Raw genomic sequence first — 17,340 nt, 5'->3', positions numbered from 1 at the left:
GTACTTCCAAAGGGACAAATTCCATATAATCAAAGTTTTAAACACCTAGAGGGCTAACATAATATTATATCCTACAAAAAAAGTGCATAAATCACTTAAAGGGTTACATTATAATTTAGATGTGATCCATGAATATCGATTTTGGAATGTGACTGCAAGATTATTTTGAGGCTCCCAATATCTTTTTCAAAATTTGGATGTTCTTTTTCTTTTGTACCACTTTTACTTACATAAGTTTAATGTAGATAGATCCATATTTTTATATTCACATCCCTTCCCAATAAGATGTTTGTCATTGTCTACTTAAGGAGGGGCATTTGATTATGGGCACAAGCCTTGAGTGATTCATAAATTTTCTTCATTTTCTAAATTTGATTTATTCAATGGAGGTAGAGTCTCAATAGGAAGCTTGGTATTATTATTTTTAGTGCAATAAATAGGTGAAGGAGATTGGGGCACCCCAAATAACCATCCATTATGTAATGTTGTGGGAGGGAATCTGTCCACCTTGTTGCATAATCACAAGCTTTGAGCCTAGAGGCAAAATTTAAAAGCATGGATTGGGTCATATGACAGGAGGTCCTAAATAAAAAATAGGACATGATTTTCCCTCTGGAGTGCACAGGTTGAACTTGTAGAACATCCCACACCCATTACATTATCTAAAGAAACATAAGTAATGAAGCTTTTAGAAGGGTTTCTTCAACAATGATATGGACAAAAGGATTTTCAAAGGCCTCAAGCATAAAAACATTCAGTAACAAGGAAATTTTCTACATCAGAGTGATTGAACACATGATACAAATTGATGTCTCAAAGATGAAAACTAGTACATATTTTAAAACCCTAACTAAAAAAATATTTTTAGAAATGTTCATATGCTTTATTTGAGGATAAAATCCTACAAATAAACTAATGATTAAAGGATGCAAATTGTTCTAGATGATGTGTGGTAAAGGAAAAAACCACTTTGGTTAGAGGGCTATATCTATAGAGATTCTTTAAGAATATTTTATAGTAACACCTATTAGGAGGATGAGCTTGATTAATATGTAAAGGGTCACAAATAGTAAATGGACCATAATCCTTAAAAAGCCACTATAACAATGCTTATAATAGTTTCAATATTTACGTGCATGTGAGAAAGGTTGTGCATATACTTTGTGCTTACAACTTAATTCAAAATAGGCATTGATGAATGCAAATCAATATTTATGATCTAGGTTGATAAGGTATTATCAATGTTTTGAAATGTGTAGTTTATTTACCTTGTTATCTTGAATTCTAGTTTTATGGTTTTGGATAACATGGGAATGAAATAGAAAATTTTGGGTTTATAAGGCTTATAATATATCGAGAACCCTAAATTATTTCTCCTAAATATTTTTTTTTTTAAAGGTCCTTTAATTTATAGATGTTGTAAATTTAATGTGAGGTCATTACAAATATTTATTTATAGCTAGAAACATAAACCCAAGTTTAATTACTATTAATTCTCATTTGAGATATTGCATGTTTAAAATCAATAATATAATTGAATTAATAAGCTTATTGATAATACAAATTGAATGACCAATGACATCTAATATAGAGTTTGGCTAAAATTTCTTAACAAAATCATGTTAAGCCTAACATCACACAACTACATTATTTTGCTTCTCACCGTTAATGATCTAAAGGATGAAAAAAATTATAAAACATGAATCTTACATTTTAAAAAATGTAAAGGCTAAAATTATTAATTGAGTTGAAAAATACTTTCTTACTAATTAAGTGTAATTTTTAAGCTCAATCAAACAAGTTTCTTTCATAAGATTGAATGTGTTTCAATGAGAAGTATATTAATATAGGTCAAGGAAAGAAATAGTAGAAATTACAAAATATCATAAAACAAACAAAAAAAAAAAACAAGTCAATGATGATTTTATTATTAAATTTTTATCTTATAAATTAAATTGAGATTAAAAAAATTGTTTTTTGAAATTTTGAATCTTGTACTACCTATTTATTAACATATTATAATAGACTCATAAATAATGATTTTCTTTCTATAAGAATTAAAAATTAGAAATTTATGATGTGATCAAATTTGTCAACAATTTGAAATAAAAATTGTTTACAAAAACTTTGGAGTTAATTTATGTTAAATAATTAATTAAACAATATTAATTACTTTAAAAAAATTAAGTTACCAAATATTTATATATAATATATTTTCCAATTTAATTCATCATAATTTTTTTTTTCAATAAAAGTGGATCATTCCACTAAATTTAATTCATCATAATTAAAAACTATGTTTTTAATAATATATGTTTTTAATTTTATTCAATTATAAAAATTAGATATAATTTAGAAAATATAAATGTTTACAACTCTAATTTCAAATAAATATTTTAATTATAAAAAACTAACATTCACCAGTTAATATCGATTAAGATTGTTATTGCTAACTTTATAATCAACGACAATTACATATTTATTCATTTTAATATAACGCATTATCGCAAAGTGTTAAAAAAGAATTATAACATATAAACGAAACGTTAAACGTAGATTTGGAGATGCATTTTCAGCGATAATGGTTCTACTTATTTTTTATCAAACATTTTATGGATTGAGGTGCAGTTAAAGGGTTCCGTTTTGAAGTATGTAGAGATTTGTTTCAGTAGCAGCCATGAACATTTGTTTGATACCATTCGATGGCGAGAGTGAAAATAATAATGTTCCTTTCCACCTCACGATTATGGCATGTCCATTGGGCTCCATCCTCGTCTGGATAGATACGTAGCTTGAAAGCTGAAGCCCTTTTGTTTGAGCCCTGCACAACACATCATTTTTGGTAACATCCAGCAGATCAAAATATGCCATGTAATAGAAGACGGAACTGGAAACGGAAGGTTAACTGGACCCACACCAGCCACCTAAGCGGGTCAACGCTTAGAGTGTGCTGGTTAAGCCAGGCCCACACTGAAGCAAAAATGGATTTTTTTATACTCATGACATGTGGGAGTGTCTGAGACAAACATGGCCACTCCCACTGACTTCGGTTATATTAAAAATAGACAATCTTGCAGTATTTGAACGCATCCCATATTCGATCAATTACTTTTACTTTGCTTGGAAGGAGAGTTGCAGCAAGGTAATTTTCTCAACAAGCAGCTCTATATTGTACTAATATCTAGTTGAACATGACTTTCTGCAGTCTGTCTACTATGGAATTGTCTGCTTGTGTTCTTACTCTCGAAATGAAAATCCATCATGATTTTCTTAAAACCCACAATATTATGTTTGATCAATTTGATTTGTAGGCATGCTATAATTGTAATACTATGTTTATACTGCATCGCGTCTAATTTGACAGAAATTGAGTGTTATAATTGGATTCCCTGTTGGGGTTTAGATTTTACTTTTCCTGTAATTACGCCTAAGGAATTAGTAATTAAATCGGGAATCATATCGCTCAGTATCTATATATCAATAAATTGAAAGTTTTATTGGGCTCTTTTGTTCAGTGCTATGATGCAAAATTACTATGGCCTGGAGAAAAATATGTCAAGAAAATCAATGAAGGTTGTCAATAATTTACTGATTTAAAATATCATTTATTCCAGTTATTTGTTGGTTTTGAGAACGGGGATCTAGTCTAGTGATAATTTGATTGTTTGAGCACAAGCGCTTCGTCTACTAATAATTTGATGGTTTCAGGCACGGGATTAAACTTTGGTGTAACGATCTGATTTTTAACTGGTGAGGCGCAGGGCTTAATTGGTGACCTACATATATTATGACTCCAGGTTCGAAGCTCAGCTGCAAGAAATTCTCTAGCATGGAAAATGTACCTGTCATGAATATTGGGGCATCTTGATAACCCAGGAATTAACCCGGTTGGAGGGGGAATCATTTAAGCCCTGCAAAATGTTAAAATATCAATTGTCTCACGTCAATATACCCGGAAAATTAGTTCTCCCGATCCAACTGCCCTTCACAATTGGCTGTGCCTCTAGTAACAGAAACCCATACATGCATCTGAAATGGTTGCTGATCATTTTCTTGCACATTGGTAGTTATATCTTAAATAGCGGGATGCATGTTTTGTTAAACCTGGTCCATTTGTTATCAACACCAGTAAAATTACTAACTTCCTCCCACCTTTGCTGTGCTTGGGAAAGAGTATCACCTACTTTAGTTTCACTGGACTATGTGCTATATCCTGAACTGGGTTTCTTTGGGATTAAGAACAAGAGCTTGCTTCGGTGTCGATATACAAATATTTGGCTCTAAGTGAGCTAAGATGTTTCGAACTGAATCACACTTGATTTTTTTTCTCAGTTGATTTGAACAGCGTATCATGGTCTTGTATGAATTGCGTATACATGTGGATGTGTTAGTGATTGCTAATGCTGTTTTGTTTGGCGCACAGGACTAATGTGTGCAAGCAAATCTTATCTACTTTTGTTCTTTCCAAAATTGACCAAATGCGGAAGGGTTGATAGCGGTTGCAAAAGATTGGCTTTACAGGCGCGTTTTTGTACTTACAGAGTGAGTTTATACCTATAGGTTACACTGAGAATTAGTCCTGACAGCTATTTGGCTGGGTTTAGATTAATTAGACTTGGATTCTGCAATTCACTCCTTGTTTGGGAATGGCAAATGTTTATTAAAAACAATGCAAAATATTTCTGCGTGCCACTTCCTGGTAAGTATAAGAGGATATATCCGATTTACCCATTGCTTCAGAGTTGGTCAGGGAATTATAGTAAATAAAAATTATATTTCATCATCGAAGCCTATAATGCATGATTCAAATCATTCTAATGAAATTAAAGACGATTTGATTATATATCTGCTCATTTTGGCTCATATTCCTGCACCCACATTGCGTAGTACAGAATTGTCGATTTGTATGCTCGTTGTTTGAGCCTTTGTGTGACAGTCCGCTATTCCATTTCAATATGTTTAGCATACTATTTCAGTCAGTAGTCTGCTATATTTGTAATAGGCGATTTATATATTGTTTCATTTATTTTTTCAGAAATAAGGTCTATACTTGCATAAGCATGTGGAGGGTTTGAACTTTCAGTTTCAACCATTATATTTAAAATGTTAAAAATTCACATTGAGGAAACAAGCCATGTTTTTTCCTTAGACATACAGACTAAATACAGAGAAAGAAAGAAATTAATTATATTAATGTCTGAATGACCAGAAAATAAATCAAAGGAATTGGAATGTACAGCTGGTACAATAGCAAAGGAGTAAGGGAAAGACGCCCTAAGTGAAGAAAAAATGAAAAAAAACAGAAAATAAAATATAAACATAGGAATTCAACTGAAAAAAGTAACCTAGAAAAATGTAGGAGAAGACCCTGCAAAACCATAGAAACAGAGAAGACCACCCAGGGGTGGAACCAAATCCTCAGGTGCAAGTGTTCAGGGACATGTTGTAGGAGCCAACAATATTATCATTGATCGCTGCAGGATTATGAATGCAGAGTCTGAGAATGCTCATCAGGAAAAGTTCAGGACTAAGGGGGTTGGGCTGGACAATCCTAGGAGGTAATTGTGCATATGATCACTTCTAACATTGAAAGCTCAAGAGCTGTTGGTAGTAGGAAGAAATCTGGAAAAGTGGTTAGAGGGTCCTGGACGTAGAGAAGAGATGAGCCACAACCATTAGAGTGAGTGTTGGGGTGCTGAGGAGCCTTCCAAGTGGTTAATTGCAAAGATGAGCAATGCCTTACTAATCTATTCCCACCTGTACATGATACACAAATTGAGGTGATTGAAATCTTCAAGGCAAAATCTGCAATATAGCATCTCTATAAGTGCCCCATGAAAGACAAACTAGTTTTCATGAAGTGAAAGGTTGCAATTAGTATGTAATGGCATGTGCCACATAGCAAGCAGCCCACGGGCATCCCTAGCAGAGGTGGCAGATTTGGTGGTGCTGGGGGGGGACGTTTTCCCCAAGTCCCCAAGTCTTGGTGACGTCCCCCTACTGGGGATGTGGGGTTTTTTGGGGGGGTGACGTGTCCATGTGGAATAGTGCCTTTTTTTTACCTCTAGCATATTTTTAGGGAAGTGGCCAGCATGCCTCAAACCCTGTGACTTGTTAAACTCTTTTGTCGAAGAATTTTGCCAAACGAATTATTGGAATTCATGCATATAATAATATTGCATTGATCTGAAACAGTACATTCCTTGAATCGATATTTGTGCCAAGAAGACCATGAGCTATCAGTAATTTACTGATCTAGAATAGCATTTATTTTAATAATTTGTTGGTTTGGGCATAGGAGTTATGTCTAGTTATAATTTGTACTTTGAGATACAGGGGCTTGAATTTGATTGCTTTGTAACTTGCCGAAGGCAAATTGCTGCTGAACGGGAATAAATCAAAAACATTACCTTGGATTGTCAGAGATTACTGTGCACAATATTCACGCTTAAACTCCTCTACAGGAATATCTTCTCCCTGACAAAGAGTTAAGCAGGGAAGGAAGTGGAATAGGGTTTTAGTAAAATAAGATCAACCTTCCGTAAAATTGAATTTTGAAGGAGTTTCTAATTCTAATTATGGTATTTTGCTGGCTTGTGGCATCCTTTGAAATGAAGGATGTTTCTCAGGCCTCTTTCTCTTCACATTCCTCTGGGCACCAAAAGCCTAGCTAAAGCTAGCGGCTTAGTCAAGGGCAAACTTAAAGACCCGGACTCGCAACCTGATTTTGGACTCGGACTCAGACTTGGCACCTAGACTTAGTAAAAACTCGGCAAATTGAAAAACCCAAAAAATTCAGAGACTTCAATAAATAAACCTTAAATGCACAAGTCTGCTGAGACTCTGCTAGCCTTGGTCAAACTTGGCAAGTCCGAGTCTCAAGGCTTGTAGACTCTACAAGACTGCCTCGCCTCGGGAATCGGCAAGACTCGGCAATTATGGCAGATTCTTGTAACACTGGTCAAGGGTCTTAGTACGGCCATTCGTGATGAGTGAGATGCTTAATTATGGAGGCAGATCTGTTATTAATTATTAGAGGTATGCTTAAGTTATGTGCCCATGATTGGCATTTAAATAACACCATAACAAAGGTAAGGAATGTATCTTCAGCCTTTCAAAAGGGCCCCTTCAATCATTGCTTCAGAGATGCATAAGAATAGGTGGATATACTGGCAAACTCAGGATACTTCAAAAGGAGTTAATAATTGAGGGAAAGATCCATTAATAAGAAGGTTTAGGTGATCAAAGACAGAGAGATCTCACCATAGATGTTGTAAAGGCTACTTTTATGCATTCTAACATCAGGACTAACATGATGTCAATCATTATCACAACTTTCCCATTGTTTACATCTCGCATATGCTATTATCTTGGCTCGTTTATATTTCAGCATAGAATCTGTTCTTTTCGATATGGAGTTTGGATTCTGGTTTTGCATCTGTTAATCGTGTTGAGTACAAGGATGTGGGTGTGAAAATGTGCGAGTCAAAGGGCATTGTTGCAGCAAACGAGCTTAAGGGAATTAGAGTACAGTTGTAGAGGCTTTTATTTATCAGACATCTAAAATCATATACTGAAGTATGTCGCTAACATCCCAGATATGGCCATTCTTAAAATGGTGCTGGTGATTGTTGGACCTGAAAATATGGAGTATTGCCACAGAATCCAATCTCTCTAATGGCAATATTTAATGATAAAGTATTTTAACGAGTGATTTGGATACCAAGAGATATCTTGTGGATAATACTCTAAATTGCTAGAACTTAGATATGTTATATGTGAAAGCAAATGCAAAATAAGAATTTAAAAATAGAATATGATAAAAAATGAACACATTAACATACAGGACGATAATAGAAATTGTATTAATCCAGACACTTTGTACATGACATCCTAACAAAGAGATGAATTTGGCTGTCTATCTTCCTATTCGTTGTCTATCTCTTTCTAACTATCTACAGTTAATCATCTATGACAGAAGGAAAAGAACTGTTATGAAGATGAAAAAATTGCTCTTCCATGAGTGACTCTTCAACTTCTATCAGTTACTGTCTGAGCCATGTCAAAATACCCCAATAAGGGGCAGGAACCAAGGTACTGTTGGCACTTGGTAGTGCTGTTCATGGAGAGCTAATCTGTGCAGTTTGGACCGAAGGTGACTGGGACCAAGACAAATCCAATGATGTGTACAATATGCACATGACATTTGATGCACTTTTGAGATGACACACTCTAATGAAGTTTTCCACTTCCTCTTGTGCCACTAGAAGTGTTGGTGTATCATGTTATGCCCCCTTTTGCACCTAGTCAGTTTTGCCTTCCATTAGCCTATTGCCGGGTTTACATAGGCTATTTGGAGTTGGTTAGGGAACTTAGTGTATTGTGGATAGCTCAGTTTTCAGTTTCAGTGGGTTTCGATAGCAGTGTTATTTTTAGTAAGTGCTATTTTGGACACTTGGCATCTACTTCAGTTCCTATTCCACTTTAATGTGAAGTGTTCTCTTTATTGATACCATAGCAAAATTCTCTAAGGTGATGGGATTTATATTTTTCAATGAAGTGTTTTAAAAGGAACTTTAATATTTGACTTAAGTGAGTCTCCAAATGGGATGCCTAGGCCAAGGGAGACATAAGTTGTTTTTGAATGGTTATATGGGGGCCTTTTTTTAAGGGAATATTATATTTGAATATTTGAAATGCCCTAATTTTTCCGTCCAAGTTCTATATATTGGAGTTTTGACCCTCATTTTGGCATTCTGAGTTTGTACACATTGAGATGTTGTTGAATTGAACTTTGGAGTACTCCTTGGGATTGTTGAGGACAAAAAGCTTTTGCGATTTGTCTTGTTTCGGTGGTGAAAGACCTACCCTAGCTGGGTTATTGTTTCTTTCAAATAATACACAGATTTGCTTGAAATTTTGGTGATATGGGTTTGCAAAAAAATGAAGATTTATGGAGTCTTTTGAGTTGCCTATAGGGTTCACAGTGTGATTAGTTGACTGTTGGAGTGCTGTTCGAATTTTGTGAGTTTTGGTCAAATACCAAAGTCTGGCCTGTACACTTCTAGCCAAAAGGTTTCTCACATTTTGGTTAGTACCTTCAAAAATATTGACTTGTTGCTTCTGGGTATCAATTCTTTGCTCTTTCTATAGCTGGGCGACCAAGATTGATAGGTCACTTGAATGGTTTTGAAAGTTTTTGAATTTTCTAAAGGGGGAATCGCCCATGCAGCAGGCCATACACTTCCTCTAGAGGCACATGAGGCTCATGGAGTCAATAAACTGCTTTTTGGAGGCTTCAAAAACATCTAACTAAGACACCTAGAAGTCAAGAAGGGAGATAGGGTGTTGATTTGCAGTTTGGGAGGTAGAAAGGATTTTAAATAATTTATTTCCAAAATTGCCACTGGAGTTCCAGCACCCATTTTGGCAAGGCGGAAATTTCTGAGTGTTAATTCAGACCCTAGGGAGTTTGGGAAAATTCTTGCAACTCATACATCAGTTTAGTACTTTGAAGGGATGATTGGTTTGTGGAAAGGACATATTTGAACCAGCAGTTCTGAGTCATGTGTGATGCATAAAGGAGTGTTATTGCAGATTATTGTTGACTGAAATATTCAATCGTTGGCATTGCTTCAGGTCTGTCTTGTTTGAGATTCATTTAAATTTCAGTATTATATAATGTGAACATCAAAGAATTAATGATATCATGCTTCTTACTGCTTATGAGTTTATCCATTTCATATGCCTTGTTATTTGCAAGTGGTCATGAAAACAAATCAATGATATCTGAAACAAATTCAATTAGCAAAGCTTTATCTTACTTCATTGGATGTTATAACACAAATTGCAAGCATCTTCAAAACACGTAAAAAAATCAGGGTTATCTATTACATATCATCTGTTGAAGCACCGAGTAGGGACTGGCCAGGCAGAATATTGATGTTGGCAGCACCACAAACCTGAGAACTTGGTATAGTGGTACTGCAGACCATAGAAGATAGTTGGGCATAACCCCAGAACATGAGATTCGAATAATAGGTTTACAGCTTCAAGTTGGATCGATAGGGATGTTTTCTAGGATTGGATTGTGGAAAAAACATGCAGAGTAAAAGGAGGAGAAATCTTAGAAGAGGAGCTTGAGGAACATATGGTGTCAGTGGTCTTTCTTGGAGAAGATGACATTTCAATGCTAGCAACTCATGTTGTCACACTAGAGGAGTTTTTAATCCTAATAGTTGAATCTTCTGCTCCGAAATAACCCAATGGTGGTTTGGCCCTTCATGTGAGTGGTAGACAGCTAGTCCTAATCAGCACAAGACTGAAGCCACTTGTGGCATAGGTGCAAAGCAGCAGATGTGACTAGGTAGCAGTGGAGGATTCGTGTGATTGATCATTTTGGTGGGGACTGCCATGGTTGCAAAGAACTCCAACAAAGTGCCAGAGGAATGTGATATTAGGGGACCCTCAAGTGCTAAACCCATTGGTTAGATGTGCAATATGTAATGTCCCCATTTTTATGAGTATCAAACTCACAGTGAGATTAGCCTATTATCTTGACCCTCGTAGGCGAATAAGGTTGGATAGAGGGTCCTTTAAGGGATGCAGCTTCTTCAGTAGTCAGAGCTATGAGGATTGGTATCATCTCCAGTGTTCGGAGTGCTTCAGTTTGGTCTTCATTTGGCATCATTCGGACATCATTTGCTCTACTTACTATTTTTGGTAAGTTTTGGGATGTTAGAGATGGACCCCTGCTATTTTTAGTAAAGGGGGTATGATCATATGCAGGCTCCTCATGTTAGCTCCTAGTTCAGACGGCATTCGAAAATACAGAGTATTCATGGAGATATTAATGTTTAATTACTTCAATTAAACATTAATTATTTGGAGATTATATTATTAAGTTATAAAATGACTTTATATTATAAAGCACTTAAATGAGGGTCTATTTATCATGAGAAGGGGGCCAAGTTTATTAATAATTTATGAGCACATAACCCAAGGTTTAATTACATTATTGATGCCAATGAAATATTATAACATTTTAATGTTAATTAAGAGCTTTTTGAAGAAGTTCGAACTTCTTCAAGAAATATAAGTGTGCAAAAGGAACCGAACTTCATTATGTGATTGGAGATTTTGATTGAAGTTTCTCTGGAGCATTGAAGTGTAGAATACCAAGGGTTTCTGCAGGATTCAAGGCTTGTCGGCATTGGAGAGCATGGCTTCTTCATTGTAACAGCATATAGAGGGTGTGCAATATCATCTGATTATGCTTGTGAGAGTTGGCTTCATTCAAGAGTCAATATTGAGCTGATTGGAGGGTTTATTTCAAAGTTTGTTTGCAGATTGAAAGAGACTTCAGTGCGCTACAGTAGTTCGAATTCTATAGAAGGGGATTTAGAAAGGTGAACAGCTATATATATTTGACTAGGGCTTTGCATATGAGGAGAATCAAACCAATATATCAAGGCAGCCATTGAAATTCCAGGTTTTCTATCTATGGTCATTGTACTAGATAATCATTACTTCATTGCATCATTTGCTATTATGATTATATCATGAAATACTTGGAGGTTGCATATGTTTAATGGAGATATAAGTTGCATATTCCACATTCATAGTAACATTCAACATTGATCGGCCACTTAGCTTTCATGCCACCTGTAATTTCCCCATTTTTATGAGTATCGAACTCACAGTGAGTTTAGCCTATTATCTTGACCCTAATAGGCAAATAAGGTTGGATAGAGGGTCCTTTAAGGGATGCAGCTTCTTCAGTAGTCAGAGCTATGAGGATTGGTATCATCTCCAGTGTTTAGAGTGCTTCAGTTTGGTCTTCATTTGGCATCATTCGGACATCATTTGCTCTACTTACTATTTTTGGTAAGTTTTGGGATGTTAGAGATGGACCCCTGCTATTTTTAGTAAAGGGGGTATGATCATATGCAGTCTCCTCATGTTAGCTCCTAGTTCAGATGGCATTCGAAAATACAAAGTATTCATGGAGATATTAATGTTTAATTGGTTCAATTAAATATTAATTATTTGGAGATCATATTATTAAGTTATAAAATGACTTTATATTATAAAGCACTTAAATGAGGGTCTATTTATCATGAGAAGGGGGCCAAGTTTATTAATAATTTATGAGCACATAACCCAAGGTTTAATTACATTATTGATGCCAATGAAATATTATAACATTTTAATGTTAATTAAGAGTTTTTTGAAGAAGTTTGAACTTCTTGAGGAAATATAAGTGTGCAAAAGGAATCAAACTTCATTATGTGATTGAATAGCATTTTGACATTGTTTATTCCTTGGGATTTGCGATCTGCTACAAGGGTTTCTGCAACTTGAGGAACAAAAACTCTTCAAGGTGATCAGCATTTGAGGTGTTGAAATAAGCACTGAAATCTGCTAATTGGATGGCTTATGTCTGAGTCATCATTGGTGCATAATTGGTGAGAGCTTCATGAATTTGTGTGCCATTCAAGGGCAATTACAGTCATTTATTATCTGCAGACCTGGATGTGTGAATTTGCAGCTATTGACAACAGATTTCAAGTTTTCTAATCTACTGCTATAGTGCCCGCATCTACAGTGGCGTGAACAGTAAACGCTACAGTATATTGCATCTTAGTTGAGTCTACTCAAGGGTTTTAATTGCTCCTCATTTCCAGATTAGTTGCTGCTGTCATGACATTGAAATCTGGGCAGAATTTATGATTGTTGGAGGCTACATTTATTGCTGTTAGTACCACTCATTTACACGTGGGAATTACATGTATGTATGACAAGTGTTTGTGTTAATGACAATCTGCTGTAAGTGCATATTGGTCTCTTAGAATGCATGCCAAATGTTCGTAGAAATGTCTAACAGCTGTAGATGCATATTTCATATGATTTCAGTCACACATTGTCATTGAAAGGTTAGTGGTAGGTGTTACATTGCATTCTCATTTAGTTTCAGACTTTGATATATGTCCTTTTGAGTTCAATGAATGCATATTATCATCTCATAAATCAAAATATCAAAAAGAAACCACAATCAGCAAATACAGAAGTTTCATGACAAGTGTTTGACAATATTCCTTGAGCATTTAAATCAGAAATTTTCAATCAGATTTGGCAAGGGATACTACACAATAGGCAAGGAAATGCTGGCATTCATTGAGGATGAGCCAATTCTGGTGCAACATCAGTGCAAGGCTGCAGCAGCAAAGGCCATCATTTCCCTAGGACTCTGATAAATAGCGTGTGCATGGTCAACATGACAAAATAATCATGTTTTCTTCCCCTTTTCCAGGAAGGGATTTTTTGGTTTTAGTTCTCCCATGGGGTCCATTGGTATTGTTGAATAGGCAACTGATGAAAATATTTCACTTTGTAATTATAATAAATGTGTGATTTCTCTAATTTCTTCAGGGGAAACACAACATCATGTCTCCAAATTTTGTATCTGTTTTCTCTATAGAGGGTATGGGACATGTCAACTGCCATTTACCTAGCAGAAAAAGAGAAGTGGAAATTCCTCAAATGTTAGTGACTCTTTGAGTATGTGTGATCATTGACTGCAAATAAATTCGCTCCATCACAAGTTCATAAAAAATTTCCAGGTTTACACGGGGACATGTCTCCGGCCGTAAAACTGGGTGTCCCCATCCCCCTGTCATTTCAGGGACAGCAGGACATCAAGGGATGTCCCTCTGTTGTCTCCCCCGTCTAGAAATCTGCCCCTCAGACCCATTAGAGTCTCCACTCCCAAACCCCTGTTATGGATCTCATGATTTATTTTATTGTTGTTTTATAGTTTATACTACTGTTATACTACTTTGTTGTAGTTTATTATGCTGTTTTAGTACTGCTATAACGATTTATTAATATTTTGATATTGTTGTTATCAGTTATTGACATATCTATCTATCTATCTACATACATACATACATACAAACATACATAGATATATACATATATATACACATATACATACACATATAGATACACATATACATATACATACAAACATGTATATAGACTCAGGACATTCTAGCTTGTCTCCTCTCTTAGAAAGACCAACTCCGAAAAATGGCCCTCAAACTGCCGTCACCGAAACGCATCCCCTACTGTCCCCCTGTCCCCACCTCCGAAACACCATAGAGCATAGAAAAAAGTCTATATTTTGCAGAAAAAAATTATGTGAACTGACATGCAATGCTTTTTGAAACAGCCACAAATTGGATTGGTCCAACTGAAATTGTTAACTTTTGCCCTAGTTGGATTAATGTATTCGGTATTTTAAATGTGATCTTTTAACTGCTGTTACCTAGCAGAAAAAGAAGTGAAAATTCTTCAAATGATAGTTACTCTCCTGATTATGTGGTCATTTATTGCAAATCAGAGTGCTCCATGTCAAGTTCATTAAAAAATCTCTATATTATGCAAATTTTTTGATGTGAACTGACATGCAATGGTTTACAAAACAGCCATGAATTGGATCAGTCAAATTGAAATTGTAAACTTTTCTCCTTGTTGGATTAATGTTTGTTTAATGAGTTATTTTAAATGCAAGCCTTCCTAAGGTTCTTGGATATGCCTAAGAACTTAAAGTACAGTGCATCTAGATACCTTTAACACATTAGTTGTTGAGTAATTAATCTTTTTATTCAACTCTGAATTTGTTTCATAATCCTAGTTGATATTTGATTATTTATCTCTAGCCACCCTTATGATTGTTGAACAAGAAATATGTTTATCACTCAGTTTGATCCTAATTGAACTCACTGTAATTTATGTAGATGGTTGGGTCTTCTGCTAGATCTGCATTGGAGGAAATGTCAAATAATGGGGAGTTTATACGCACTCCATCAAGTTTTCGTAATTTCATTTCAAGGGATAAATCATCTGAATACTATGCAGAGTCTGGTAGATACCACCTCTACATATCATATGCATGTCCTTGGGCATCCAGATGTTATGCCATCTTGAAACTGAAGGGGCTGGACGATGCTATTAGTATCTCGGTAATTCCTTGTTCTGATGACATTATGTGATGCTTTTCAATAAAACTATTACTTCTTTGATTGATTACTCGACGATTTTGTCAAATAGTCAGTAAAACCGAAATGGGAAAGGACAAAAGAGGGTGAGGATCACTTTGGCTGGACATTTCCAAATTCTGAAGATGAAGATCCTGGAGCAATACCAGATATTTTGAATGGAGCCAAAACCATACGGGAATTATATGAACTTGCTAGCAGCAATTACTCTGGAAAATATACTGTTCCGGTTTGAATCCTCAACATAGTTTTCTTCTATCAAAATCCCTTATCTTTGGTGTGTGCTGGTATGTTGTTTTCTATTATCTTTGCACAGTTCTCTCACAAATTAGTTTCTCGTATGTGCAGGTGTTATGGGATAAAAAGCGTAAGACAATAGTCAACAATGAGAGCTCTGAAATCATCCGTATGCTGAACACTGAATTTAATGATATTGCAATATATCCAAATCTTGACCTATATCCACCTCATCTGCAAACCCAGATTGATGAAGTTAATAACTGGATATATAATCCAATAAATAATGGAGTTTACAGATGTGGATTTGCTACAAATCAAAGACCTTATGAGCAGGTTTAATCAAAATTCTCTTTTGAAATTTGTCTTGCAGGCATCCGCTGTTGTAAATTAGATTTAACTTTGTCCATATGGTATATACAGGCTTTTAATGAATTATTTGATGCTCTTGACAAATGTGAGGAGATCTTGAGCAATCAACGATACATCTGTGGAAATGTTTTCACAGAGGCTGATGTACGTTTGTTTGTAACACTTATTCGGTTTGATGAGGTATCTTTCTTGTTCCTTTTGAGTTTGTAGACCATCTATTTCATAATTTTCATTCCATTGCTCTATAATGTACAATATTATTAAATTAGTTAGAAAATGGCAAATATTCTGCAACTTGGTGTTTCTCTGATTTGTGTCTTTAAGCTTCTGTTTAGTTGTATGAAAAATTGCCACGAATGCCACTTATATGTTTGTGTTGTTACAGGTGTATGTAGTTCATTTCAAATGCAACAAGAAAATGATACGTGAATATCCCAATCTTTTCAATTACACAAAAGATATCTACCAGATTCCAGGAATTTCAAGTACTGTCAATATGGATCACATCAAGCGTCACTACTATGGAAGCCACCCTTCTATTAATCCACATGGAGTTGTTCCTCTTGGATCTGGCATTGACTATTCTACTCCTCATGATCGTGCAAAGTTCACTAATTAAAATTCTATTTGTAATTTTATTCTGGAATTTCGGTTAACATTGCTAAACCACTATATACTATGGTGTTACTATTAAAGGTAAAATAATTAGATTTGAATCACTATTGGTTTTTGTAGATATTTTTTCTGTGTAACCAAGTTTAACCTAAAACCTGTATTTTTAATTTTGTTTGATATGTTGTGTAAAATTCCCAAATTTAAGCTTTAAGGTCGTGCTTACAAAACATCATGATAATTCACATCATGTCCTTTGTATTGTTAAATAGGTATTTAGAATTTTTCAACAGAAGGTTGGAGTATTTCTTCCAAATCCTCTTTAGGGCTATTTTTATACCTTCTCTGCTTTATGCACATTGTAAACATGATGTAAAAAGCGCAGGCTACCAAAATCATATGTCTGATACCATTTTTTTGAGCCAAACAAAATTCTGAAAAATTTGAACTCGCTATTTTATAAATGAAAATATTCCAAAAACCTGAAACGTTATTGTTCAGAGTTCAAAACCTGTTATATACCTCCCAGAATATCCAGATTTGTATGCACAGATTTATATATTCAACATAGAATTTTCAGATTTTATATGCACAGATCGGACAACAGGTAATAAACTGAACCGAGTAATGATTAGTCAATTCACACTTCAAGTATCAGTCTATTGCGTTGAATAACATAAACCCACAACTATGGAAACAGTATAACAATTAGAATGCTGTTCAGATTTAATTATTGTCTGAGACAAAATTCCAGATCCTCAATGAAACCATAACACACCAGGGACTCAGTTCTGACCCAGTGACCTGGTTTGACCAGCTGCTGTGCTATTCTGATGCTTTCCAATATCAATCCCAGCGTCAACTGGTTCGCTGTGAGGAATGAACTCACTCAGATCGGTGGCTTACTGGAATTGATCCTACTGTGGTGCCTTCCTTTCTTTGTTGGTGTCTTTAAATACACAGCAAAGGAAGCACTTAGCAGTCCCACACCTAGAGGATGAAATTATTTTAGAATGTGAGTTGTAAAATTTTCATTTGATGTCTAGTTGAAACTTAT

General features: G+C 35.1%; 1 protein-coding gene across 8 annotated transcripts; it reads left to right on the top strand.

Moving 5' to 3' along the window:
* The first annotated feature begins 2,627 nt into the window (after positions 1-2,627).
* LOC131855782 (uncharacterized) lies at positions 2,628-16,390 on the top strand. 8 transcript variants are annotated; one of them, XM_059209748.1, is made up of 8 exons: positions 3,004-3,142; positions 3,709-3,797; positions 4,424-4,542; positions 14,802-15,026; positions 15,115-15,291; positions 15,411-15,635; positions 15,723-15,851; positions 16,057-16,390. In XM_059209748.1, exons 2-8 carry the CDS (start codon positions 3,788-3,790, stop codon positions 16,288-16,290), a joined length of 1,119 nt encoding a protein of 372 aa, XP_059065731.1. In that variant the 5' UTR covers positions 3,004-3,142; positions 3,709-3,787; the 3' UTR covers positions 16,291-16,390. The 8 variants fall into 8 exon arrangements, with proteins under 8 accessions (XP_059065730.1, XP_059065731.1, XP_059065737.1 ...); XM_059209750.1 differs by having other exon boundaries at positions 3,027-3,142; positions 3,762-3,797; XM_059209749.1 differs by lacking the exon at positions 3,004-3,142 and adding an exon at positions 3,521-3,573.
* Positions 16,391-17,340: the final 950 nt, after the last annotated feature.

Source organism: Cryptomeria japonica, chromosome 8, assembly GCF_030272615.1.
Source record: "Cryptomeria japonica chromosome 8, Sugi_1.0, whole genome shotgun sequence".
Lineage (NCBI taxonomy): Eukaryota > Viridiplantae > Streptophyta > Pinopsida > Cupressales > Cupressaceae > Cryptomeria > Cryptomeria japonica.
Note: the sequence above shows the minus strand (reverse complement) of the source record. Positions and strands in the feature narration are given on the sequence as shown.

Excerpts from the sequence above, each read along its gene's own strand:
- LOC131855782 (XM_059209747.1), top strand. The coding sequence starts at position 3,005 with ATGTGGGAGTGTCTGAGACAAACATGGCCACTCCCACTGACTTCGGTT. Across the intron at positions 3,143-14,801 it reads GGAAGGAGAGTTGCAGCAAG|ATGGTTGGGTCTTCTGCTAG; the intron begins GTAATTTTCTCA and ends TAATTTATGTAG. Across the intron at positions 15,852-16,056 it reads CACTTATTCGGTTTGATGAG|GTGTATGTAGTTCATTTCAA; the intron begins GTATCTTTCTTG and ends GTGTTGTTACAG.